This window comes from Zootoca vivipara, chromosome 12 (assembly GCF_965207765.1).
Source record: "Zootoca vivipara chromosome 12, rZooViv2.hap1.1, whole genome shotgun sequence".
Taxonomy (NCBI): domain Eukaryota; kingdom Metazoa; phylum Chordata; class Lepidosauria; order Squamata; family Lacertidae; genus Zootoca; species Zootoca vivipara.
In genome coordinates this window covers 12,123,519-12,150,170 of record NC_142595.1, presented here as the reverse complement: position 1 = coordinate 12,150,170, position 26,652 = coordinate 12,123,519, and the positions used below count along the sequence as shown (strand labels likewise).

Sequence of the window (26,652 nt, the reverse complement as noted above, 5' to 3'; positions counted from 1 at the left end):
GCCTTTTCCAGTTGCTACACATGGAGTCTACCCCAATGTGCATCGCTTCGCGCATACCTCGAGCTGCATTTTGGCATTTAAATGCCCCATCTCTCTTTCTGCATGGATGGATCCTGTTGGGAGTTGCAACTGTTCCTGCTGGGATGAGGGTCTCCTCCAGCTGTTAGCTGGCTTGCAAGCCAAAGTGATGCAAATGAATGAATGAATGAATGAATGATTTTGGTCACAGACCAGTTCCAGCTCATACAAAATCATGGAAGTTAGAAATTGGGATGTGGAACTACAATGCCATGTGAGCGAGATGAATAAACACTCAGCAATAAAAGACAATGAGAGGGGGTTTACCCCAGCAATATATTTGCCAAAATTAGGTAAAGGTAAAGGTGCCCCTGACCATCAGGTCCAGTCGTGTCTGACTCTGGGGTTGCGGCGCTCATCTCGCTTTATAGGCCGAGGGAGCCGGCGTTTGTCCGCAGACAGCTTCCGGGTCATGTGGCCAGCATGACAAAGCTGCTTTTGGTGAACCAGAGCAGCGCACGGAAACACCGTTTACCTTCCCGCCGGAGCGGTCCCTATTTATCTACTTGCACTTTGATGTGCTTTCGAACTGCTAGGTGGGCAGGAGCTGGGACCGAACAACGGGAGCTCACCCCGTTGCAGGGATTCGAACCGCCGACCTTCTGATCAGCAAGCCCTAGGCTCTGTGGTTTAACCCCCAGCCCCACCTGGGTCCAATTTAAGGTACAATCATGATTAAGGTTTAAAATGACAACTTCAGGTTATATTTTAGTGAGTAAGATCTAATTTATATTTTTTAATTGCTGCTACATCTGTACTGTCCCTGTTACACCGAATTGCAAATTTAAATGTGTTTCAAAAAAAAAGAAAGTGATATGGTTTTGTCCATGACAAGTATATTCGGGCACTTTCTCCCACAGTGAAGGGTGAGCTCAGCATCCCTGCTGAGTTTGCCCCCACCCCCACCCCCAAATCCCACCTCCGTCCCCTTAGCTTGGCCAGCCCACTTTCTAATCTCTCCTCTGTCCATTTGGCATCTGTTCAGTATTATCCTGCTAAGGAATGCAGGCAGGAGGACCCAGATCGCCAGGAGTCAGAAGAGAGGGTTGGCGCTGCCAGGACCAGAGGCCCTTCTTAGCTTCTTGGACCTTTGGCAAGGAGAACACTTTACCCGAGTCTTCCCGCAGGTAAATGAAAAGGGAAGAAAAGTTTCTGCACTCTCAATTGCTGGTTTAAGGCGTGTTTGGTTCGCTGGGGTGGGGGCTGGGGGTTCTCCCATGTTCTCTAGGGTGCAATTATTATTTTTCCCTGTTGCATTTTGTTGTTGAGGTCTTGCTTCAAAAGTGGTGGCTGTTTTTTATTGCGGGGGAAGAGAAACAGCCAGAGTTTAGTGATTAATCCTCTTTAAAAGAACAGCAGCAAGAAAGAAAACCAGACATTCCACAGGCAGTTCTGAAGGGGCCACTGTTTGCTGAGAAGGACTTTTTTTTTTTCTTTTGCTAAGGCAAAATTCCTGAGTGAGGAGGAGGAAAAGGTAACAGCAGCAACAGTAGCTGTGGATCTCTCTCCTTCCTTCCTTCCTTCCTTCCTTCCTTCCTTCCTTCCTTCCTTCCTTCCTTCCTTCCTTCCTTCCTTCCTTCCTTCCTTCCTTCCTCTGCATCTCTTCCCCCCTTTAAGCTCTTTGGAAAAGGTGGTACAGTAGTTAAAAACAGTTCATCATAATAAAATTATTGTGAATTCCGATGAGATAAGTTGGCTAGACAAACCTTTAGACGCCATCTGAAGGCGGCCCTGTATAGGGAAGTTTTTAAATGTTGAATGTTTTATTGTGTTTTTTTATATATGTGTTGGAAGCCGCCCTAGAGTGGCTGGGGCAACCCGGTCAGATGGGCGGGGTATAAATAATTGAAATTATTAGCATGATTATTTTTTATCTGAACTACCCTAGAGTTCTTTCCTATTGAGGGTGGAACTGCACCCACAAAGAAAAGGTAAGCAAAAGGGCCATTTTGGAAGCATAGCAAAGAGAAAGAGAAAAGGATTTCTCTGTCGCAAGCTGCACAGGCAAGTGAACCTCCCCTTGTTACATGTTGGGAAATAAAGTAAATGTCTAGCTCTTCATTGAAGTCGCAGAAACAGACGACAATGGAGGTGCTTAATATTTTCAGTGGTCAAACGGATCCCCTTTCTATTCTAATCAGAATAAATTGAGCAAAACGTGGAAGTTTAAGTGTATTTTGTTCTGATTTGTTCCATTTATCTATAGGCTGAAATATTTGACTTTTCTTAGTGCAGAATGGAGTGCGTGTTTTAAGAATCTGTAAAGCTCTGGAGACGGCAGACAAACAAAATATATTAACGGTGCACATTAGGGTTACGTCCTGGCCTCTTGCACTGTAAAGTAGGCCCACAACTTAACACGCGTGTAACTTGTGCACATTCATCTTTATGAACTTGGCCAATAAATAAATAAAAAGGGGTTGGACATCCAGGAAAAAGACACTGGCAATCCCACCCACCTTTGAACCCAGTAACTATAGGCCAGGCATGTCCAACAGGTAGATCGTGATCCACCAGTAGATCACTGGATGTCTGGGGTAGATCACTGGTAGATCACTGCCCCAAAGAAGCTGAACAACTGTGGCTCCCCTAAAAAACCTCAACCTTTTACCTCCTCCCCAAAAAAACTCAACAACTTTGATCCACCCCCCCCCCAAAAAATGGGCTTTCCTTCCTCCTAAAAAAAGCTCAACAACTTTGACATGAACTCCAAAAAAAGGGGGTAGATCACTGCCAGTTTTTAACTCTGTGAGTAGATCGCAGCCTCTTGGGAGTTGGCCACCCCTGCTATAGGCAATTTTGGCTTTAGGCGTGATTCCCAGATCGTAAGTTGTGGGCCTACTGTACCTGCAAACAGTGCCCATGTAATTCTTCCTCCCCAAAGCCAGCCAAGACGTTTTGTTACTGCTGGTAAATAAAAGACTGGGTCTCCCCTTGCCTTCTGTGTGCAGAAGCCGACCAGGCGGGTGGCAGCTGAATCATTCTTCGACACAGACTGAGCGCACACACCATGCATTTAAACCACACGGTTTCCCTCCAGGAATCCTGGGAACTAGTACGTTGCGGGTGCTGGGAATCGTAGCTCTGCGAGGGGCAAACAACAGTCTCCAGGATTCTTTGTGCGCAGGGTGTGTGTGCTTTAAATGCAGTGGTACCTCAGGTGAAGAACTTAATTCGTTCCGGAGGTCCATTCTTAACCTGAAACTGTTCTTAACCTGAAGCACCACTTTAGCTAATGGGGCCTCCTGCTGCCGCCGCACAATTTCTGTTCTCATCCTGGGGCAGAGGTACTATTTCTGGGTTGGTAGAGTTTGTAACCTGAATCATTTGTAACCTGAAGCGTTTGTAACCTGAGGTACCACTGTATATGGTTCATGCCCTCCAACATTTATTCGATGAAAATAGGGACGTCCCAAGCGGGAGATTCCAGGATCAAATCAGCTGGAACGTGTCCAGAGGAGGGCAACCAAAATGGTCAAAGGCCTGGAAACGATGCTTTATGAGGAACGGCTTAGGGAGCTGGGTATGTTTAGCTTGGAGAAGAGAAGGTTACGGGGTGATATGATAGCCATGTTCCAGTATATTAAAGGATGTCATATATTATAGAGGAGGGAGAAAGGTTGTTTTCTGCTGCTCCAGAGAAGCGGACACGGAGCAATGGATTCAAACTACAAGAAAGAAGATTCCACCTAAACGTTAGGAAGAACTTCCTGACGGTAAGAGCTGTTCGACAGTGGAATTTGCTGCCAAGGCGTGTGGTGGAGTCTCCTTCTTTGGAGGTCTTTAAGCAGAGGCTTGACAGCCATCTGTCAGGAATGCTTTGATGGTGTTTCCTGCTTGGCAGGGGGTTGGACTGGACGGCCCTTGTGGTCTCTTCCAACTCTCTATGATTCTAGAAAGTGGGACGGCTTCTGTCAATCCACGACGGTCCCTGGGAAATAGGGACACTTGATGGGTTTGGGATTGCAGCTTCTCCCACCTCCCGGCACTTGATGTCGGAGGCAGCCGCCTCACTTTCCCCGACAATAGGGCTAGATTTCCCCACAGCTTGTGTGCGCACTCGAAACACACCCATCTCCTCTTGATTCAAGATGACGACTGGGCAGGCCTAGTGAGGCCAGTAGTGTGTCCAAGGAAACACTCTCCCATTCCTTGCACTGTTTGCTTTGGGCCGTGAAGACAGGGGGCAAAGGTCAACAGCGCCGCTCCTGTTTGCTCCATTGCTTTCCTTGCACGGAAGTTCCTCCTGGCAGCACCAGCGGCGGCGGCTGTGATCCTGCGGAGGCCAGGTGAGACCCTTCTTCCCTCCGCCCCATCCTGCTGCAGACAAGTTGAATTTCCCAGGTGGGCTGGCTCGATTTGCATGAGGACTCTCACCTGGTCCTGCTCGAGAAGTTGGATCATTGTGTATATTAGCCAAGGGAGGGATCATTGTGTATATTAGCCAAGGGAGGGATCAGCCCTTTACCTTCATTGTTTGGGGTCGTCGTTCGGTTTCGCACACGGCATCGGCCCAAAGTTGGCCAGGTGAAAAAAAAAGGGGTGGGAATATGCCTTGCACCTTTTAATAGCAGATTTATGTAATCCGGCCGACAGTTTCAGAATCCATCAACATGCCTGCCTAATTGCCATAGAAATAAAATAAAGGGGATATTTTTTTAAAAAAAAAAATGAGCAGACACATGACCAGCCCAAGACATTTTGCTGCCTGAGATGAAGGACAAGATCAGGCACCCCCAAACTTCGGCCCTCCAGATGTTTTGGACTACAATTCCCATTATCCCTGACCACTGGTTCTGTTAGCTAGGGATCATGGGAGTTGTAGGCCAAAACATCTGGAGGGCCGCAGTTTGGGGATGCCTGGACAAGATCATGGGTCCCTCCAGCTTGTTCCATGTACAGAAGCCAACTAGAACAGCAGTTTAGGTCCCATCCTCAGCATGCATTGAAAACGTTCTCATGTCGCTTTAACTGTCATGGCTTTCCCCATCGGGACGCGGGTGGCGCTGTGGTCTAAACCACTGAGCCTCTTGGCCTTGCCAATCAGAAGGTTGGCGGTTCGATTCCCCGCGACGGAGTGAGTTCCCGTTGCTCTGTCCCAGCTCCTGCTAACCTAGCAGTTCAAAAGCACACCAGTGCAAGTAGATAAATAGGTACCACTGTGGCAGGAAGGTAAACAGCGTTTCCGTGCGCTCTGGTTTCTGTCACGGCGTCCCGTTATGCCAGAAGCGGTTTAGTCCTGCTGGCCACATGACCCGGAAAGCTGTCTGCGGACAAACGCCGGCTCCCTTGGCCTGAAAGCGAGTTGAGCGCCACAACCCCAGAGTTGCCTTTGACTGGACTTAACTGTCCAGGGGTCCTTTACCTTTACCTTTTTTTTTTTAACATGGCTTTCCCCAAAGAATCCTGGGAACTGTAGTTTGTTCAGGGTGGTGGGAACGAGAGCTTTGCGAGGTCGGCACCCTTAAGAAATGCAATGATGTTGTGACAACTTAAGAAGTGCAGGGTCCCTTCATAATAGTCACAGCCATGCCCCGCTCGCAGCCACACACTGTTCAAAGATTACACAACCCTCTAAGATAATACAAATCGTCTTATAATAGGGGCACCGGCTTGCCCTGCAATCGAGGGGACCACCGCTGCAAGCGTGCTGATATCACTTGCACATGCCGCACAACATGCCACAAAGAATGTGCATGTGATGCAGCATTGCGTGACATGAGCATGCCGGGCAACATGTGCACATCACCGCAGAATGCTGAGGGGGCCCGTCCCCCTTCTTTAAAATTTTGTGATGCCTCCCCCCCCCCGGATGGCGCCCCTGTCTTGTAATGTTACAATAATAAGAATTGGGGGTCCCTGAGGATCAATGCAGATCTACTAGATCTACTATTTTGTGAAAGAATGTGCATGTGAAAATGATTTGTGGTGCTCCCTTATCTTCTTTTCCGGGGGGAGCAAATGGTATTTTCTTTGTCGTTCCATTGCACATGGTGAACATGCACACCATTCTATTGAAGCTGGAGCAAAACCATGTCTGTTGTCCATGTGTACACACGCACACACACACGCACACACACACACCCCAAACGCCTGGAGTAAGCAACAATTGGTGTTAGGCAACAGTGCAGTAGGGGAAAGTAGACTACAATCCGCCAATTTCTGCAATTTCTGCAATCCATCCATTGGCCAATTTCTGGCGAACCACCAAGTGCCTTTTCTGCAGGGATTCTTGAAAAGGATGCTGAATTTTCACCTGGTCTTGCAAGGCACTTAACAAGCATTAAGAAGGTGCCTATACTCAGGATCACTGAATATGGATTAGTCATGCCTTAACTTTTCAAGAGAACCCGAGCACAGATTCTTGCTTTGTAAACATATCTCGCATCACAAGGACTCGGTGGAGGTGGTACTGCCTATACTGGCATCTCCACGACCTCATTTTTGCTCCCTTTCATTCTAGGTGGAAGCGCTTCTGAAGTGTCCTATGTCCTAAGTGTTCTCTTCCCTGAGGGTACAACGGGCCAGCAATGGAGACGGTTGTGATTGTGGCCATTGGGGTGCTGGCGACCATCTTCCTGGCTTCTTTCGTGGCTCTGGTCGTGGTGTGCAGGCAACGTTACTGCCGGCCCAAGGACTTCTTGAACCATTATGATACCAGGTGAGCGTGCAAATTTTTGAAAAAGAAACGGTGAGGGTGCGACGTAACGCTCCCCTCCTCAGCCGCCTCCAATTCATGAGACATTGCACTGGGTGATGCAGAAAAACTCCGTGCTCTCTCGCAGGGACCCTTTAACAACATGTCAGAATTGAGTGTCAGGATGGAAAACAGGGTCTGGGAATCAGTCTTGCTTGGGAAGGTATCTCTCCTATGCACAATGTTTTAACAGCTTCCCAGAGGAGATTTGTAAAGTGGTTTGTGTATGAAAGGTCTAAGGGCAGTGGTTTTGAACCCGGTGAATTGGATTGCATAGATTAGATTAGTTGAAGCAGCCGTGTGGGGTGGAAGGAACCGCTGTCTTGCCTGCGAGGAGCGCCTGATGGGAAATGTAGTTCTCGAGCCCCGCCTCTGCTTCGGAGGTGGCTGTGCTGCCCAGAGATGGGCCAGAGTTCGAATTCATGCGCAACTTGCAAAAATAAAATAAAACCCAACCCCGACCTAACACTAAGATCTGAGGGGAATGACACTCCATTCACCGTATGTTTTTATTCAACATTTTTTTATGAAGAATAAATGGCCATTGCAGTATATCAGTATGCCCTTTGTTTGTATCTGTTTTTTCCTCCGTTGGGATTCCCCCCCCCCCAGATTATCTGATTACAGTATTATTATTTAAATTTGTTTTGTTTTCCACCAATTTACAAAAACAAAACAAAACATGTTGCAGGGCAGTGAGTGACTCATTTTTTTTTTTATTAAAAAAAGCCATTTCAAAGCTACAGTACTGCTTAAATTTTAAACCTTAAAAGAAATGATAGGCAAAACCAAAAAATGATGGAAAATAATTGTACCGGTGAAAACGCTGGCAGCATTAAGATAAATTCAGCAGTGTAAATAAGTTTTGACGGATGCAATAATGGAAAACCGATTGGTATTGTTTTTGTAAAATGCGGTATTTAAGATATGTCAAATGAACCATGGCAAGAGAAGAAGGGAAGTCATTGATATCTTAAGGATGTGAAATTAGTATTTGAAATTGTAAAACAGAAAATTTAATAAAAAATTATTTTAAGAAAGAAAGAAAGATCATGATCTCGATCCCAGTTCACCTTTGAACTTTCCCCGCAGGCCCATCGTCGACTTCAGTGGCACCATGGAAACCCAATCTGAACCTTCAGAATTGGAATTGGATGACGTGGTTCTAACAAACCCACATATTGAAGCCATCCTGGAGAACGCAGACTGGATTGAAGATGCTTCGTAAGTTTTGCAGCGATGCCTCCCCAGGCAGCATAAAATGGGGAATAGGGTTGTTGTTTTTTATTCACCCAGAATTGTGAAAGGTATTAGGAACAACTGCAGACGTCTTCTTCTTCTTTGATGATCACTCATAGCCAAGCAAGATTGTCTTCCATGAACACGGTCTTAACAGTGAGTCCGTAAGTGACTGTGGAGGCCAATTCTGGATCCACATGTCCTTCCACAGTGGGAACCTAGGTTTCCGGGCGGGAGTTGATCACGGTGAGGGTTTGCGAGACATGCCTTTCTCTTAGCACGCTTCTCCCTTTCGTCCTGAGTTCAAGCATCTTCAAAACCCATGACACCTTTGGTAAAGGTTGTTCTCCAATTGGAGCACTCGCAGGCCAGTGTTTCCAGTTCTCGGTGTTTATACTACATTTTTTAAAGATTTGCATTGAGAGAGTCTTTAGAACTCTTTTGTTGACCACCAGCATTACGCTTTCCATTTTTAAGTTCGGAATAGAGTATTTTCTTTGGAAGACGATAATCAGCACAACATGACCAGTCCAACGAAGTTGATGTTGAAGAATCATTGCTTTGGCACTGGTGATCTTTGCTTCTTCCAGTACACCGCCATTAATTTGCCAGTGTAATTAATTAATTAATACAACACCAGAGATTATAGTCTATCTGAGTGTGAAACGCAGAGCAGTTGGCAAGCCAGACTTTTCCCCATGAAAAACACCCTACGATTTTTCATCGGGGGTTGGTGGTGGTGGGGAGTAGCTGGTTTTGATGGGAGGAAGATGAATGGTGAACTTTGAGAAATACCCCCTTGCCATTAGGAGCAGGGAACCAATGTGATTTTTCAAAATTTGCAGTTTACTCCATTTTGCAATGTAGCTCCCTAACCGATAATCATGTGAGCAATCAGTCCTGTGACACTTCCCTTTTCTGCATTGGCTACAAAAGTGGTACAACAGGAGAGCTTGGATGGTTCTTTCAGTGGTATCTGCTAAAATGCCTCATCGCTTCTCAAACTCACTGCTGTGTTTCTCTCCCCCCCTCTTTCTTCCTCCTTTCAGGGGCCTGGTCTCCCATTGCATTGCTATCCTGAAGGTAAATCCCTTTCTCTTTTTTGGGGGGGGGGCACAATGTGAGGATGCTATGCGCGGCAGCACTGACTCACACCATCTCTCTTTGGACAGATCTGCCACACCCTCACCGAGAAGCTTGTTGCCATGACGATGGGTTCGGGGGCCCAAATGAAGCCTCCGGCAAGCCTCAGCGACATCATTGTGGTTGCCAAGCGGATTAGCCCCAGGTGAGAGTTGCCAGGGGGGCGATGCCAAACTGGCGGGAAGCGTTAGAGCAGGCCGAGGGTCGGAAGCCTTGCATCCCTCCAGGTGTTGTCACACGGCAACAACAAGGGTGCAGAGCCTTTCCCCAGCTTGGGGGGCCACATTCTCTTCCAGGAAACCTCTCGGAGGCCGCAGGCCATCGGGGAGAGGAGCCCTTGGCGAAAGCAAACGGAGCCCTTGAACGCTACCTATGCACAGCCGGCTAGTTTCTTCGCCCTCCCGCATCTTTATCTTCCGTCTACGCAAGCAAGGAGCACGATCAGAGTTTAAAGACAAATTCCAGCCAGGCAAAAAAAACCTTGACGGTACAAAACAGGGGTTGTGAGCAGTGTGGCTCAGGAGGGGGTGTGGCCTGGGGAGAGTCCCAAGGTGTTTATAGTGAGGCCCGGAGGACTGCATTTGGCCCTTGGGGCCTGAGAGTCCCCATCCCTGAACTACAATTCTCACCATACCCAGACTACAACAACAACAACAACAACAACAACAACAACAACAACAACAACAACAACAATTTATTTATACCCCTATCTGGCTGGGTTTCCCCAGCCACTCTGAGTGGCTCCCAACAGAATATTGAAAACATAAAATATCAAGCATTAAAAACTTCCCTAAACAGGGTTACCTTCGGATGTCCTCTAAAAATCAGATACCAGTACTTGTTGTTTTTCTGATGGGAGGGCGTTCCACAGGGAGGGTGCCACCACCAAGAAGGCCCTCTGCCTGGTTCCCTGTAACTTCGCTTCTTGAAGTGAGGGAACCACCAGAAGGCCCTCGGAGCTGGACCTCAGTGTCCAGGCTGAATGATGGGGGTGGAGACGCTCCTTCAGGTATACTGGGCCGAGGCCATTTAGGGCTTTCAAGGTCAGCACCAACACTTTGAATTGTGCTCAGAAGCGTACTGGGAGCCAATGTAGGTCTTTGAGGACCGGTGTTATATGGTCTTGGCGGCCGCTCCCAGTCACCAGTCTAGCTGCCGCATTCTGGATTAATTGCAGTTTGTGAATCACCTTCAAAGGTAGCCCCATATAAAGCGCATTGCAGTAGTCCAAGCAGGAGATAACTAGAGCATGCAACACTCTGGCGAGACAGTCCGTGGGCAGGTAGGGTCTCAGCCTGCGTACCAGATGGAGCTGGTAGACAGCTGCCCTGGACACAGAATTGACCTGCGCCTCCATGGACAGCTATGAGTCTAAAATGACTCCCAGGCTGCACACCTGGTCCTTCAGGGGCACAGTTACCCCATTCAGGACTCTCAAGTCACCCCTGGACTACAACTCTACTCATCCCTGACCATTGGCCATGCTGGCTGGGGCAGATGGGAATAGGAGTGCAATGACAGGTTCTCCACCTCTGGTCTGGCTAATGATTTTCCATCCAGGGTTGCAAAAAAAATAAAAATATAATTTTCTGCTGTGCGAAAAGGATGGGGGGGGGAGAAACATAAGAAACACACAGTTTGACATTGTTGGGAGCCGCCCAGAGTGATTGGGGAAACCCAGTCAGATGGGCGGGGTATAAATAAATGTTGTTGTTGTTGTTGTTGTTGTTGTTGTTGTTGCTGCTGCTGTTAGCTGCCGCATGAAAAGTGTGTGAACAAACTATGGCCATTTCAGTGAACGCCCACTGCAGAAATACTTTAATGTGTGATGTTTGATGGTGTTATATATATATATATATATTGCTGGAAGCCTCCCAGAACAGCTGGGGCAACAACCCACTTAGAGGGGCAGCATATTAATAATAAAATTATTAGTAGTAGCAGTAACATCAGCCTGCAGATTCTCCTGTATTTCCAGTCCACTCCTTCCCCACCAACCTGAGTTGTATTGGGCTAGGCCGCAGGCATAGGCAACCTTGGCTCTCCAGATGTTTTGGAACTACAACTCCCATGATCCCTAGCTAACAGGGCCAGTTGTCACGGATCATGGGAGTTGTAGTTCCAAAACATCTGGAGAGCCAAGGTTGCCTATGCCTGGGCTAGGGCATATTCTGTGTTCTCACGCTCCCCTCTTTCTTAATGTGCCTGTAGCTCTTATTAATCTAATACACACCACTTGTGTTACAAAGGGCCTTGAAAGAGCCATCTCTTCCCCATAGGCTATTGGTTTTCTTTTTTCTCCCAGGGTCGATGATGTGGTCCGATCCATGTACCCACCACTGGATCCCAAACTTCTGGATGCCAGGTGAGTAGGCAACGTCGGATAGGCGAGTTGTCAGTGGAGGATAACGGATTGTGCAACATGGTCATACATCCTCTTTGGCAATCGATCGTGGCCGAGTAAGATTGCCTTCCATGAAAACAGTATTAACAGTGAGTCCAAAAGTGACTGTGGAGGCTGATTCTGGATCCACACGTCCTTCCACAGTGGGGACATAGGTAGGGTTACCGTAAGTGAAAATCTGGACACAGAAGTTGTTGAGGTTTTTCGTGTGTGTGTGTGTGTGTGTGTGTGTGTGTGTGTGTGTGTGTGTTTATTTTTTAAGGAAAATTGCAAAATGAAAGAAAAGGACATTCTACTGAAGGAATTGCTACTGAAGGAATTTTTTTATTTTGCAAAATGAAAGAAAAGGACATTGCCCATACGGGCTGCAATGATGCCAGACATTTTGAGTGCTTTTTGGAAATTAGGCCTGGGTGGCATTTTTGAAGGACAAATCCCGGAGATGTTCGGAAAATGTCCAGGACATATTGGAGCCTTAGACATAGGTTTTTGGGTGGGAGTTGAGGAATTGCCAGGTGAGCCTTCCTCTTAGCTTGCTTCTCCCTTTGGTCCTGACTTCGTGCTTCTTCAAAGTCCATGACACCTTTGGTAAAGGCTGTTCTCTAATTGCCTTCTTGAACCACATTCATACCCAAAGTTCGTCCCATGGGTTTTATTTTATTTTTGTTTTGTTTTATCATTATGATAAGTGCTTTTCATTATAGTGTTTATCATTATGATAGTGTTACAGCATTTTATGAATTGATTGTTTCGGTTTTACGTTGTATATCGCTTTGGAATTTATACTGTATTTTTTCAAAACAATTTTTTACAATTTGATTTTACAACTTCATTCACACGCATAATCACAAATAATAGAAATTACACAAGATTCTTCCGAACCTCAAGACTTCACTCCTCCTCTCTGTGGGTTCTTTAAGTAACTTTTTAAACTGCATATTATAAGTCCATCTAACCGACAGTCCTTCATTGTGTCCAAAATCTGTGCAACATTGCAAAGGGTTGAACCCTGCCCAAGGGTTCAAGTGTTTACAGTGGTCTTTCAAATATAATGTAAATTTGTCCCATTCTTTACTGAAGTTTTGATCCTCCTGGTTTCTGATTTTCCCAGTTAATCTTGCTATCTCTGTCTGGTCCAATAATTTCATCTGCCAGTCTACCCTGGTAGGTATCTTACCATCTTTCCATCTCTGGGCAAGAAGCATCCTTGCAGCTGTTGTACATAAACAATCTTTTCAGTTCCTTCGGTATCTCTGCACCTGCGATTCCTAACAAAAAGGCTTCTGGTTTTTTAACAAAAGCTATTTTAAACATTTTTTTCAATTCGTTGTATATCATTTCCTAGAATTCCTTTATTACTTTACAGTTCCACCACATATGATAAAAGGTGCCTTCCTTTTCCTTACATTTCCAACAAACATTTGACCTTGCCCTGTACATTGTTGCTAATCTAAAAGGTAAAGGGGCCCCTGACCATCAGGTCTAGTCGTGTCCGACTCTGGGGTTGCGGCGCTCATCTCGCTCTATAGGCCGAGGGAGCCGGCGTTTGTCCGCAGACAGCTTCCGGGTCATGTGGCCAGCATGACAAAGCTGCTTCTGGCAAACCAGAGCAGCACATGGAAACGCCGTTTACCTTCCCGCTATAGCGGTTCCTATTTATCTACTTGCATTTTGATGTGCTTTCGAACTGCTAGGTTGGCAGGAGCTGGGACTGAGCAATGGGAGCTCACTCCGTTGCAGGGATTCAAACCGCCGACCTTCTGATCAGCAAGCCCTAGACTCTGTGATTTAACTCACAGCCCCACCTGGGTCCCTAATCTACTCGGAGTTAAATACCAGCAATACATCATTTTCATATAATTTTCTTTTAATTTCTTTTCTTTTAAATTTCTTTTCTTTTAAATTTCTTTTCTTTTAAATTTCTTTTAATGTATAACACACTGTATTGGTTTATTTTTTAATCCCGTGAACAAACAACAAATAGTAATTCATTTTCTGTACCGGGGGCAGGGGAATGGGGGCATTTGGCATTATTCTGACCAGTCTCCATCCTTTTGAAGGACAACAGCGCTGCTCCTTTCGGTCAGCCACTTGGTCTTGATCACCCGCAACGCCTGCCACTCCCCCAGCCGCATGGACTGGATTGACCAATCGCTATCTGCGGCAGAGGAGCACATGGCTGTGTTGCGCGAGGCAGCCCTCGCCTCTGAACCGGAGCGCACTGGGCCAAGCGGCGATGCTTTCCTGCAGGAGCAGTCGACAATCTGAGAGAGAAATCAGAAGGCCAGAGCTCCTCGGATGAACTGTTCCCCGCTGTCGTCTCCTCTCTTCCCCTCACCTAGCGCCACAGTCGTGACCGCAAAGCTTGTGCCGTCCGCTGCGTAGCATAGTTTTGCTGCACGGTTAGCACCCCAGAGATACAGGACTGAATCTCTGCTCTCTTGATGTCTTGTTCTAATTCTCTCCCATGTGTGGAACTGGGTGACACCGAGGTGGTATAGATGCCAGGTCAGAAGTGGGGTGCTGTTGGGTTTTTTTTTACAGCGAGAAGAAAAACGTTATCTATTGTTGAAGTACAAGTAAGGCCACATAAAGGGGTGCTGTGTCAAAATCTGGAACCCATACAGATTGCAAAGATCTACTTGAGGTACGTCTGGGGTTCGAGGGCCTGGCTAGTAGGATTTATGGCTTTGCATTATTATCCGAAACCATTATTATCACAAGCTGCCTTTGAAAGTTCCCTCCATTTCTGGGAATGTAGAAATGTAGTTGGATTCTAAGGCCTGTGTTCCTAAAGTTTTATTTATATACTCTGAGCATAGCTGTCGACCCTCCCTTTTTTTTTGCGGGAAAATTCCCTTATTCCAGCGCCGTTTCCCACTGCTATCCTGGATTGTTAGACATACCGTAGACTGTCCCCGGGACGGGTGAGGCTGCTGATCCCTTATTTTCAAATCCGAAAGTTGACAGCTATGACTCTGAGCATCCTACAGTACAAACTGAAGACTACAGAGAGCTGGAATGTAACTCATCTTGTTCCAGTACATTTCTGGTGCACAGAACCGACGTTTAAGTTTAAATTGGTTTTTTTAACATTTAAAATGTAAGCAGAATCCTCGCTAATACATCTTAAGGCACTTCCATGTGGGCTGTTCTTATTGAGCATTCCTCATAGAATTTATAGAAGGTAGCGTTGAAAGGGACCCTAAGTGTCATCTAGTCCAGCCCCCTGCAATGCAGAAATCTTGATTTGTTCACTTACAATTTGCGCAGAGCTTATATAAGATCACTCGTAGTCCTGTGCTTTCCGTACTGAAAAAAAGTCAGATAAGAAGAGAAGGAATAGCAAATTGCACTGGAAAGTGTGGCAAAATAACCACTAGCTTGAAATAACCACTGGATCTTTGTGTACAAATCAGAATGAATTCGCAATAAACAGCCAGTTGGGTGTCCCCTTTGTCTAAATTGGCTTTATGTAAGAGGTTTTTCCTCCTATGCAAAGGAACATGTTTATACTTTTGGGATAAACCTGTCAGCATTTTTATTCCTTTGGGATTGTATATGCATAAGTTTCTTGATAACATATTTAGGGTGAGTGCTGCCCATAGGCCTAACCATTAGGCCCACCATGCCTTGCAAACTACTTCAAAAATAAAATGGCCCTTTTCAAAATGTATCTGGGGAGGGGGGGGGGATAAAATATTTAGGGCAGCTCTTCAGATCATCTTTTCCCTATCAAATCCATGTGTGTCCCAAAAAATTGAATTTGCTCGTGTCTGATTCTAAATGAGAGGTGAAGAGGCTCAGACCCATTCCATGTCATGCTATCAGACGCAGATATCTCCCCATCAGGACTAGCCCCATACATTTAGCCGTCTATACGTGAGCATTAAACACGTCCCTCGCCATTCAAAGTGCTGGAGTACATAAGGCAGAAAATCCCACCAACACCTTTCCTTCTCCTTTGCAGCAAAAGTACAACTGTAATAAATAAAATAATTAACAATCTGCTTCCCTTTTGTGACCGAGGGGGTGGAAATTTCTTCACCCAGTGGTAGGGCCGTACCAGTACGAAATTTTAGATGTATGTGGGCTGTTTATGGCTCAGTGAACTCCACACAGGTTCAAAGATATTTATTTGTTACCGATGCTGTTAATTTTCAAGAACATCCACTTTCCCTTATTTTTTAAGGAAGATGTGAATCTCAGTCAACTGATCCTTCAGCTGAATGCTCGTTGTTCAGCCTGACACAACTTCTCTCAAAACCACACTCTTTCCTAGCTTGGGCTGTGCAAATATTTTCATCTGTGGACTTGACGCTCCTATTTCCGCTCTTCATTCAAACTGTTGTCTTGAAATAAAATATGGGAGTTCCCATCACCTAAACTTAAGAGTGCTTCCAGACATGGGAGTCATATTGCAAATAGGTGTTTGACATCCATTTCTTTTTCTTTTTAACTGACAGGTTTTTGTGTGGAAAGTATAAACCTGGATTAAAGGGGGAAATACAGGCTGGTGTTTAGGTGCTTACGATAGGGGGGGCAGGTGCTATGAAAAGCTTGCAAGCATGAACGACGCCAACAATAAATACCTATCTGGAACTACTGCTTAGTCAGGAAAATGGTTATCCAAAGGTGGGTCAGCACCATTTATAGACATTGATAATGACATGTAATTTGTTAAGACCTACTTTATTACAATAAAAATTGCAATGATTCTCTACATTGCAAAGAACATGGCTCTTGTCCCAAACTGTTCTTACCTGTGTCTGAAACAAAATAATACATTGTACTGGGTGTGACACCTGGATGTAACAACATAGTGTAATTTACTTGGAAACTTGTGGAGAATTAACAGCCCCGTACAGTTAAAGCAGTATCGTGCCACTTTAAAGAGTCATAGCTTCTCCCAAAGAATCCTGGGAAACGTAGTCTCTTAAGGACGCTGAAAGTTGTTAGGTGACACCTGTTCCGCTCACAGAGCTAAAATTTCCAGAACGGTTTAGCATTCAATCCCTCTTCTCTGGAAATCGAAGCTCTGTAAGGAATTGGGTCTCCTTACAACTCTCAACAGCTTTAAAGAAGCTACAGTTCTCAGGAATTATGGGGAAAGCCATGACGGTATGATACTTCTTTAAACATCCCATGCATTTTTGTAAACCACTTTGAGGGTTTCTTTGTTTTTGGCAATTAAGCGGTGTATACTTTTTACAAAAGAAATAAAAATAATAAGATGGGGTCTGAAGCTGCATCTGTTTTCAAGCAGTGCCAACAACTCTCTCTCTCTCTCTCTTTTTTACATTATCCATGCCTATGGTAGCTGATGCTGAAGCCCCGCAAAATTATCATATATCAGGCCTTAGCGAAGCCGCATGTGTTGCCTGTACATGTTAAATTCCCAAAATTATGGTGGGGGTGATAACTCTCACACAACTCATAGTTCTGCGGTTAAATAACATCTGTTGATGAGAATTTATTGTAAATGCATTTACTGTATTTCTCCCTTTGATCTTCCTCGCTTAAAAAAAACACCTTTACAGTTGCATGCAAATTAAGCGCATCTCATTCTGCTTCTTTCAAGCACACTACTGGAAGCTGCAGTGAAAATTTGAAGGCAACGGCGAGTTTGGGTTAGGGAAGTGCTTTCTTCAGCCTTGCGCACACAAACCGTAATGCATCAATTTATTTGTTTTTAATCCAAAGCGTTTCTGCACTCCCATATCATAAAATATCAGGGCAACGCACAGCTAAAAATAAAACACCGTTTAAAAAGAATCCAAATAATCATTAAAGTGACTGGTTAATTCAGGCAAAGGCAAACTCGGCCCTCCAGATTTTTGGGACTACAACTCCCATCATCCCTGACCACTGGTCCTGTTAACTAGGGATGATGGGAGTTGTAGTCCCAAAACATCTGGAGGGCCGAGTTTGCCTATGGCTGGGTTAATCGGTTTAAACAACTGCAAGGACCTGTTGGTGTAAAAAGATTATCAAGAGCTGTCCTAAGGTCCCCATCTATGGAATGCTCTCCCCAGGGAGGTTTGCCTGGCGCCTTCATATACACCTTTAGGCGCCAGGCAAAAACGGTCCTTTTTAACCAGGCCTTTGGTTGATTTGATTGACATCCAATGCCCTTTTAAAATGTGACTCTTTTTTGGGAGGGAGGTGGTTATTGGGTTGCTATTCTTATTTTGATTATATATAGCATGGTTTTTATGTTGATATTTTCTGTGAACCACCCCGAGACCTCCAGGTATAGGACAGCATATAAATTCAATAAAATAAATCAATCAAATAAAAGCAAAGGGTGCATGCAGAATCTCAACTGCACACAGGGATGCCTAACTTCTAGTGGAGGTCAGTTGGGGGGTGAACACTAAACAAAGTGGGGGGGAAAGGATGAAAGCACTTTCTTCCACTGTGCTAGCAAGTTAACGGAAATGCAGGACACCTCCACCCTTAACCGCGTGGAAAGGGGCTGAATTTTCAAGCTCCAAGCAGCTGCTTTAGCAGGAAGACATGGATTTTTCTTAAGCATGGCAGACCTGCCTCCCTCCTCCACCTTCTTCCATCCCCTTGAGACCCATAACTCTCCAACCCTGGTGCAGGCAGCAGTTCAGTCTCAAAAATAAAAGAAAAAGAGAAAGTATGAGTAAGTACAGTACTCTGCTCCCATCCAAAGTGCAAGGATGTGGTGTTTTTGAGTGATTGCACGACAAGCCTTTCCCTCCTTGGAAATGCAGGTGCCATAAAGCTTCACCTGTTGGATTTCTTTCCACCACGCAGCTTAAAGACATGGAAACAAAGGGAGCAAGGATTAATGAGTTGATTGACGAAGACAGAATTTTAATTTATGACCGTGGCTGCTGAACTTGCCACTGAGTGTAATTCTGGTTTAATTCAGCCAAGAATACAAAATTTGAGAATATGGCGCAGTAGTGCATTGCGATCGTGTAAGCTTCCTCCTGCTCAAATGGACACGTACCGCTAGTTTTCTTTTGTAGGCCATTCGCGTGGCTTTTGAGTCGGTTCTTAAACGTTACACTTGCAAACTCTTAAATTGGCAATCAAAGGAACAAAAAAAATCAGTCCAAGGGGGCACCCGGATTTGAACCAGGGACCTCTTGATCTGCAGTCAAATGCTCTACCACTGAGCTATACCCCCTCTTCCGGCAACACGCTGGATATCAACGTAAGGAAACCAGAGTCGAAAATCGCGTCTTTCTTTCCAAAAGGGATTAACGGAGATTTAGCAGAGAAACGCCCTCTAATGCCAGAGTTTGCAAAACACCGGCGCACCAAATGTCAAAGAATTGCTGCTAAACGTTAGTTCGGTTACAACAAAAGCTGGTTACGGTCTCCAAATTTAAGACAATTAGTCACTGGGAAACAACTGATTTCCAATTTAAGATACTTAAAAAAAAGGTGAAAGCTTTATTTATGTTTAACAATTGCTGGTTTGTTAGCAGCGTTTTATAGATAGGCTGTGAATTGTTTCACTGGTGATTTGTTGGTTATATTATGATCAATGTTGTACTTGCGATGCACTTGTTATAGTGTTGTTGTTTGTTTCTCGTAATCCGCTTTGGGATGCATTGGAATGAAAACGGCATAGAAATTATATATATATGATTTACATAAAATATAAATCAAAGGATTTAAGGTGGGCTCCTCCTAAGAAGTCTTTAGTCCCAAATCCCAGATATGTGAGCTGCTTTCAAGTTGCGATCCGTACGGGTCTCTCCCTGGGTAGAGCGTGAGAGTCTTAAACTCTGGGTCTTGGGTTCGAATCCCGCCTCGGGCAAAATATTCCTGCATTGCAGGGGGTTGGACTAGATGAGCCCTGCGCCGGGTCACTTCCCACTTTATGATTCAGATGCTCAGAGAAGCGATCAAATACTTTTATCCATTCATGTGTTGTCCCAAAGTCTCGGGACAACGTGGAATTGCTTTGGCAGCTCTGGAACATTTGGGGGATGAACCGCAGTTCCTCGGCGATGATGGAAAGTCACTCTGCACATGCTCGCGGGTGGCGGCGGCTTGCAAAACGACTAACATCACTTAATTTATGAAACCGCAAGAATCTAAGGGTACAAAACCCTTAGATTTGTAGAGTCGGTCATCTAGCCCAACAACCGCCCTCGGTCTACCATCAATCAATCAATCAATCAATCAAAACAATCTTCCATTTCAGTTCAAGCCCTTTTTTTTTTTAAGGCTGCACGGTTCTGTTCGGCTACAAGGGAGCAGCGCCCATTGAAGTTCGCTTGCTTCCAAGTAAACCACGCGGAGAAACAGAATTGGGTTTGTAGGGGAAGAGCGGCTGCAGTTAAACGTGCGGGTCACTAGGTGGCGCTGCGGCCGGCGCCTTTTGATTTCCGCCTCCGCCATCACGTGAGAGGGGCGCCGCCTCACGTGACGCGGGCGCCTCCCGAGGAAAAACTACTAACTCTCCCGGCAGGCCTTGCGCTTCCTTTTCATTTTTTCCGCCGACCGTCCAAGATGTCTAAGCGAGGTGAGGCCTGCTGAGCCGGGGCTGCGGGTGGCGCGGAATCCGTCTCCATCCCGGCGCCACGGCGGGGATAAGGAGTCACCTGGTCGCGGGTTGCGCGCGTGGGGACCTTGGCTGCCACGGCGGCTGGGTATTTCCGCGTGGAATACCGTGGGGTGGGGGGAAGGGAATCCTGGAAATCCAAGGGAAGCGTTCGGTCGGGTGGGAAAGAGGGTGTTTGCTGGCACCCTTAGCAAACACGCGTTCAGGGGCTTGAGTTGCATCCTGACGTGCTGTCATGAATAGGGTGCCGGAACGTGTCCGCGCCCGTGAAGCTGTACAGAGTTAGCGAGCAAAAATACATTTCCCTGGGGGAGAAGAATGGAGGAGAAGGAAGCAGAGGAAGGACATGCGCTCAATATACGTGTACTTGGGTATAGGCCTAAGAGGAAGACTTGGGCAGGATTCGTAACTTCTAGAGCGCTTTTAGTATGTGGGGTGCTGAATGCTCTTCCGAGAATAAGGTCGCCTGGTCTTCTGCCCTGCTCTGGTTTATCCCGTAACTGAGCTTAAGCATGTATAATTATTTTAAAACAACAACAACACATAAGTTCAAAAAATCTAGCTTTTATGGTGCCAGCAAAGGGCCGTGACATCATCCAAAACATCAGCAGACACTTAATGTAGAATAAAACCACAACCAAATCTAACAGAAACCTTTGGTATATGGACAGATAAAATAGAGGAGAGTCTCATGTGAACTGTGTAAATCAGATCTCAAGAGCCCCCTTTACAATTAATGGCTAATTTATCTAAATTCTTTGCCCTAGTCTTCCTAGCCGCCAAAGCAGCTTTGTAAGTTGTAAAATTGTCAGTATCATTCAGCAGCCCCCTCTATCGTAGTTAAAACTACAGTTTTTTATTAAAAAATAATTCTTCCCCTGTTTACTGCTACTTCCCCTGTTTATTTTCTCTTCTGTGGAATTTCAGATTGTAAGCCCCAAAAGGCAGAGGCCTGTATTCTATAAGAAACAGGCAGTCGTGGGTTCAAGCCGCTCATTGGGCGAAAGATTCCTGCATTGGCAGGGGTTGGACTTTATGACCCTCAGGATCCTTCCCAGCGCTACAATTCTGCGTCAATTGTTGGTGCTGTTAATATATATATAATATATAATAATTAGAAAGAAGAGGCATGCAATACCATCATGTTTATCATCCAGGAGCAGTAAGCCTTAATCTTGTTTATTGCATGTTAAAATCGTAGTAGTTGGGCCTCCAAGAGTGGCTGGATCAGGTATAGAAACTTGTGGCCCTCGGAACATTATTGGACTCCCGTGATCATCTTCAGCCAGTGTGGCAAATCACCAGGAGTGACAGAGATTGTATTCCACAAAATCTGGAGGAGCACACCAGTTCCCCATAGCTGGTAAACAGGGTGGGTTTCCCTGGGTGGTGTGAGATATGTACCAGGCTTTCTTTTATTTCCTTCGTCTTGAAGAGCTGAAAGTTTTCACCTATTAAAATTAATTATCTAGGTTTTAAGTAGCCATGCTTGAAACTGCTTAGGTTTTGCGCATCACTCTTTAAAACTCGTCGTTTACTTCATTTTAATAGACCAGTACAGTTTATTGGAGCTGAACAAGACAATAGTTGGACATGGCAGCGGTGATGAAAGAGTGGTTTTGTGTAGAAAAGGGGCTTGTGGGTGGAGAGAAAACCCTTCACTGTTTTGGGAGAAGCGAAGCAGACCTTAAAAGTGGTAGACATTGCATAGGTGGCTCGTCTTGGCTAACTCTGTCTTTCATCCCTGTCTCCATAACAGGACGTGGTGGTTCATCTGGTGCGAAATTTCGCATCTCGCTTGGTCTCCCTGTGGGAGCTGTTATAAACTGCGCAGACAACACTGGTATGTTTAAGCTGAAAAATATATATTAATACAGTACACCCCACTTGTGTTTTTTTTTTAAGCTGTATTACGAGAAACATTGCGGTGCTGAAGTTTTGTTGCTTCTTTTAAAATTTTGTTGTGCAACTGTGGAAAGGAGCGAGTGTTCTTCTTTTGGTACAACCTATCATTTGCATGTAAAAGGTCCTATGTTCAATGTGTGGCATCTCCAGCTGGAATGAGAAGGCCAGCAGGCTTGGGATTCTGGTGCCAATCAATGCTGCCAGTCATTGTAGAGAAATACTGAGCTAGATGAGCTAGTGATTCAGTCTCCCCCCCCCCCCCGATAGGTGAGTTCCAACCCCTAGCATCAGCCAATCTAAGTACTAGCTTACCTTCAAATTTTGGGTTGCAAGCATCAGCATGCAACTTACTATTCTTCTTAGGTTGGCTGGCATTTTATTCAATCAGAATGGTGGCATATCACGGTCTGGGGTTCCACGAAGGGTGATCTATGGATTCTTGATCCTAGCTGGGGAGAGAGGGGTGAAAGTGAATTCCTTTGCCTTGATCTCTTTCCATTCTGAATTTGTGAGAAGGAGCGGCCTTTATTCATTTCTGACTCTTAAACAGCAATGCTCATCGAAAATTGTAATTCTGGGCAGAAGCAGCAGGTTTTCCCTTCTGAAAAGCACTTGTTGGGTCTGCTTTCCCGTGGCCCAGGGAGTTGTCGTAGAAGGGTACAGCAATAGCACAACTTTTGGGTGAGGTGACAGCTTGTGCTGGTTTGCTTCAATCAGTTGTGTCACATATACTTGAAGAGGAAGTCTCTTTAACCGTGGCTCGGGGTGAATAGAATGATGATTCTTGTTTCCTTTGTAGGGGCCAAAAATCTATACATCATCTCTGTGAAAGGGATTAAGGGGCGCCTGAATAGGCTGCCAGCTGCTGGCGTTGGAGACATGGTAATGGCTACTGTCAAGAAAGGCAAACCAGAGCTCAGGAAGAAAGGTGGGTGATGGAGGAAGCTGGATTCATGGATTTGAAGCCCCCTTACTGTGTTAATTGCATTGGGACTATGGGTAGTGAGAAAATAGCTGATCATAAGGGAGAACAGTGTTGTGACCTTAATTGTGTTGATGAGAGATGGAATGCAGTCATTTTAAAATCATGGAAAATATTTGACCTAAATTATGTTCTAATTCATATGTTTCCAAGATGCGCATAAATTGGCTGTTGTTCACAATTAAGCAGATTTGTTTCTAGCTAAGTAGATCCTTCAATACTACCTAGGAGCATAATGTCTGGTCATGCAATGTACAATTAATTGCATACACACAGTGTGTGTGTGTGTGTGTGTGTGTGTGTGTGTGTGTGTGTTGGTCTCCCAGAGGGCAAGTCGATTCTCTTGTTAGTGTTGGATGCTATGCCCAGAGCCAAATCTATGCTGCACTAAAAAAAACCAAAACATTTTGCTGCAAGAAAAGGTGAATTGTGTCCTGTAGTTTAAAGCTAAGTAATATGCTGGGCATTGATGTCCTGTCCATTAGAAATCGTGCTTCAGAGTCAAGGCTAGATCTACCGAAACTTATGTACCTCTTATTTTCATTGAAATAAATGGTAGGCGTAAGCCTATATAATCCATACACATATACTATCATATATATATATATTTCACATATATAGCCAGTGTGGTGTAGTGGTTAAGAGCGGTAGACTCGTAATCTGGGGAACCGGGTTCGCGTCTCCGCTCCTCCACATGCAGCTGCTGGGTGACCTTGGGCTAGTCACACTTCTCTGAAGTCTCTCAGCCCCACTCACCTCACTGAGTGTTTGTTGTGGAGGAGGAAAGGAAAGGAAAATGTTAGCCGCTTTGGGGTTATATCCTTAGGGATATCAAATACAAACTCTTCTATAGAACCCTAAGGAAATTGATGTTTAGGAGGGTGCATATTACCTTTGAGTTTAAGCCCAAGGTTTGTGGTGTACCTGTGCTGCATATTCTTTATTCGGCAGCTTGTACTGAATTTCTCTTCCTTTCTGCAGTGCATCCGGCAGTTGTGATTCGTCAACGGAAATCATATAGGAGAAAAGACGGGGTGTTTTTGTACTTTGAAGACAATGCGGGGGTCATAGTAAACAACAAAGGGGAAATGAAAGGTATGGTTGCTGACTTGGGGTAGGAAGCCAAAAGAGTCCTGTGCCCCCTGCAAAAGCCACAGTAGGCTTGCAACTGGCTTGGGGCAGGGATTGCGTTCTGAGGGTTTGCACACGAAGCTGAAATTGCATATACAGTAGTACCTCGGGTTACGAACACGATCCGTTCCGGGTCGCAGTTCGTAACCCGAAAAGGTCACAAACCGAGCGCGTGCTTCTGTGCATGCACAAAGCGTTTTTTGCGATTTTTGCGCTATGCGCAAAGCGCGCGCGCCGCTTCTGCACATGCGCGGGACACGCGCGCGTCGAAAACACTTCCGGGTTTGCGGAGTTCGTAACCCGAGCGGTACGTAAACCGAGGTACGCCTGTACAGGCGTACCTCGGGTTACGACCACCTCGGTTTGCGAACAGTTCGGGTTACGAACTGCGCAAACCCGGAAGCGTTTTCGCCGCGCGCACGCGATCGCGCGCTTTGCGCATGCGCAAAATGGCGGCGCCCATCGCGTTCGGTTTGCGAACTATTCGGGTTACGAACTGCGATCCTGAACGGATCGCGTTCGTAACCCGAGGTATTACTGTACTGTAATCAGGACAAGCCCGGTACTGCCCCCTTGTGACCATCCCTACCTTGCTGAAGTCAGTGGGCCTCTTCCCCCCCCCCTTGGGCCGGTCCACCATCCCTCAGACCTTGTGGGGGGCCGGACTATTTTTTTGGGGGGGATGGAACAAATTCTGATGCCCCACAAATAACCCAGAGATGCATTTTCAATAAAAGGACACATTCTACTCATGTAAAAACACGCTGATTCCCGGACCATCCATGGGCTGGATTGAGAAGACGATTGGGCCATATCCAGCCCACGGGCCTTAGGTTGCCTACCCCTGACTTAAAAGCTCTTTCTGCACTGAGAAAACCCAGCATGGAAAGAGCTTTTAAGCTCTCCCCCTTGCGTGCGTTTAATTTGTGCAATTGTACCTGGCCAGCCATAAAGCTGCAATCGCGCAAGTAAAAAGAGTGCAAATTGTGAGTCGACTATCCTGTACTGTATTGTGAATTGATTGCTTCAGGTTTGGCTTTGCAGCTGAAGCCGCCATGCGAGTGTGTTAATGACTTCTTCCCAAGACTAATTTATTAAATACAAGTTCAGTAAATATGTTTCATAGGAATTCCTTTGCCGGTGCTTAATAGTTACTGTTTTTTACCATTTTTGCCCCCTCCAGGCTCTGCTATCACAGGCCCCGTAGCCAAGGAATGTGCAGATCTGTGGCCCAGGATTGCCTCCAACGCTGGCAGCATTGCATAAACCTGTCTTGTAAAAAAGTCCAATAAAAAAGTGGTTGTAGCAAACTCGCTGACTTGTAGCAACTTCACAATTCGTGTAGGGTGTTTCTGTGAGTTGGCTTATTGGCTCCTGAAGACAGAAGAAGCATTGGACAAAAAAGCTTGAGTCAATCACTCTCCCAGCCCAATCTTATCTCAAAGGGTTGGTGGAATAAATTGGAGCGCCCCTATGTGTGCCTTGTGTTCCCTGGTGTAAATGCAATAAATAGTATGAAAGCTTCACAAGGACAGCTTTTCTCGACTGTTGGCCTTTCACTTGTCCAGTAACGGGTCATCCCTCTTGGATATTTTGTTTTTAACTTTCCTGCTATGTGTTCCCAGTTCAGTGAAATTATGCTTTCATGCAACTTCCTTGCAATTCATCTGCTTGCCAGAAAACACTAGGATTTGGGCTTGTGTCCTACACCCTAGAGCCTTAATATCAGTCTTCTGAGGAAGGTTAGCCCACCTGTAAGCCAAGCCTGTGATCCAGTTATGGGTACTTGGAACCAGTTGAATAAGCATACTCTGTGGTAATTTCCCAGCTTGCGCAAGTATCAATGCTGGTTGGCCTTTGGCATTACACCAGTCTGTATCATGCCCAGTGCTCTTCTGCATCTCGTCTGTGATCTTTTGGAATATCTTTCTGTACTATTTATTCCTTTTTAACAAGTTGAGAACCTAACCATTCATCTAGTTACAGGTAGGTAGCCGTGTTGGTCTGAGTCGAAGCAAAATAAAAAAATTCCTTCAGTAGCACCTTAAAGACCAACTAAGTTTATATTTATCTGAAGAAGTATCTGAAGAAGTGTGCATATCTGAAGAAGTATCTGAAGAAGTGTGCGTATCTGAAGAAGTGTGCATGCACACGAAAGCTCATACTAAAATATAAACTTAGTTGGTCTTTAAGGTGCTACTGAAGGAATTTTTTTATTTTGCTAACCATTCATGTTAATTATGCAGTTATACCTGTATCAGTTCCTGAGCAAGGATAGTAGAATTAAAATATTTTAAACTTTGAAGTTCCAAAGGTGTTGCTGAAAGTATTTAAAGTTTAACTTTTAGTCCGTACGGGATAGAGACTTGGGTAGGTTTTTTCTATGCTTGTACTGTCCTATTTTAACTCTGGGCAAAACAAAAGAGAGTTAAAATATTTTTAAGCCGTAAAATAAATAATGACAAACCACTAGATCAAGCTTCCTCAAACTCGGCCCTCCAGATCAGGCATCCCCAAAC

At 45.4% G+C, this 26,652-nt stretch overlaps 2 protein-coding genes and 1 non-coding gene across 7 annotated transcripts; 2 read left to right on the top strand and 1 right to left on the bottom strand.

Annotated features, from left to right (window-relative positions):
- The first annotated feature begins 1,034 nt into the window (after positions 1–1,034).
- Positions 1,035–15,014, top strand: TMEM98 (transmembrane protein 98). 5 transcript variants are annotated; one of them, XM_035137165.3, is made up of 7 exons: positions 1,035–1,205; positions 6,542–6,739; positions 7,868–7,999; positions 9,064–9,097; positions 9,187–9,302; positions 11,463–11,522; positions 13,622–15,014. In XM_035137165.3, exons 2-7 carry the CDS (start codon positions 6,609–6,611, stop codon positions 13,827–13,829), a joined length of 681 nt encoding a protein of 226 aa, XP_034993056.1. In that variant the 5' UTR covers positions 1,035–1,205; positions 6,542–6,608; the 3' UTR covers positions 13,830–15,014. The 5 variants fall into 5 exon arrangements, with proteins under 5 accessions (XP_034993056.1, XP_088512251.1, XP_034993058.1 ...); XM_088656125.1 differs by lacking the exon at positions 1,035–1,205 and adding an exon at positions 1,457–1,552; XM_035137167.3 differs by lacking the exon at positions 1,035–1,205 and adding an exon at positions 1,970–2,009.
- A 3,640-nt stretch (positions 15,015–18,654) lies between these two features.
- On the bottom strand, positions 18,655–18,726 carry TRNAC-GCA (transfer RNA cysteine (anticodon GCA)). The gene has a single exon. It is a non-coding gene; the product is annotated as a tRNA-Cys (tRNA).
- Positions 18,727–20,049: 1,323 nt separating this feature from the next.
- RPL23 (ribosomal protein L23) lies at positions 20,050–25,443 on the top strand. Its single transcript, XM_035136569.3, has 5 exons — positions 20,050–20,076; positions 21,875–21,958; positions 22,820–22,948; positions 23,984–24,097; positions 25,317–25,443. Exons 1-5 carry the CDS (start codon positions 20,064–20,066, stop codon positions 25,397–25,399), a joined length of 423 nt encoding a protein of 140 aa, XP_034992460.1. The 5' UTR covers positions 20,050–20,063; the 3' UTR covers positions 25,400–25,443.
- Positions 25,444–26,652: the final 1,209 nt, after the last annotated feature.

Bases quoted from the DNA above. Each gene is read 5' to 3' on its own strand.
- TMEM98 (XM_035137165.3), top strand. From the start codon at position 6,609: ATGGAGACGGTTGTGATTGTGGCCATTGGGGTGCTGGCGACCATCTTC. The intron at 9,098-9,186 runs GTAAATCCCTTT...CTCTTTGGACAG, and splicing joins ATTGCATTGCTATCCTGAAG to ATCTGCCACACCCTCACCGA. The intron at 9,303-11,462 runs GTGAGAGTTGCC...TTTTTCTCCCAG, and splicing joins GCCAAGCGGATTAGCCCCAG to GGTCGATGATGTGGTCCGAT.
- RPL23 (XM_035136569.3), top strand. The intron at 22,949-23,983 runs GTGGGTGATGGA...TCCTTTCTGCAG, and splicing joins ACCAGAGCTCAGGAAGAAAG to TGCATCCGGCAGTTGTGATT. The intron at 24,098-25,316 runs GTATGGTTGCTG...TGCCCCCTCCAG, and splicing joins CAACAAAGGGGAAATGAAAG to GCTCTGCTATCACAGGCCCC.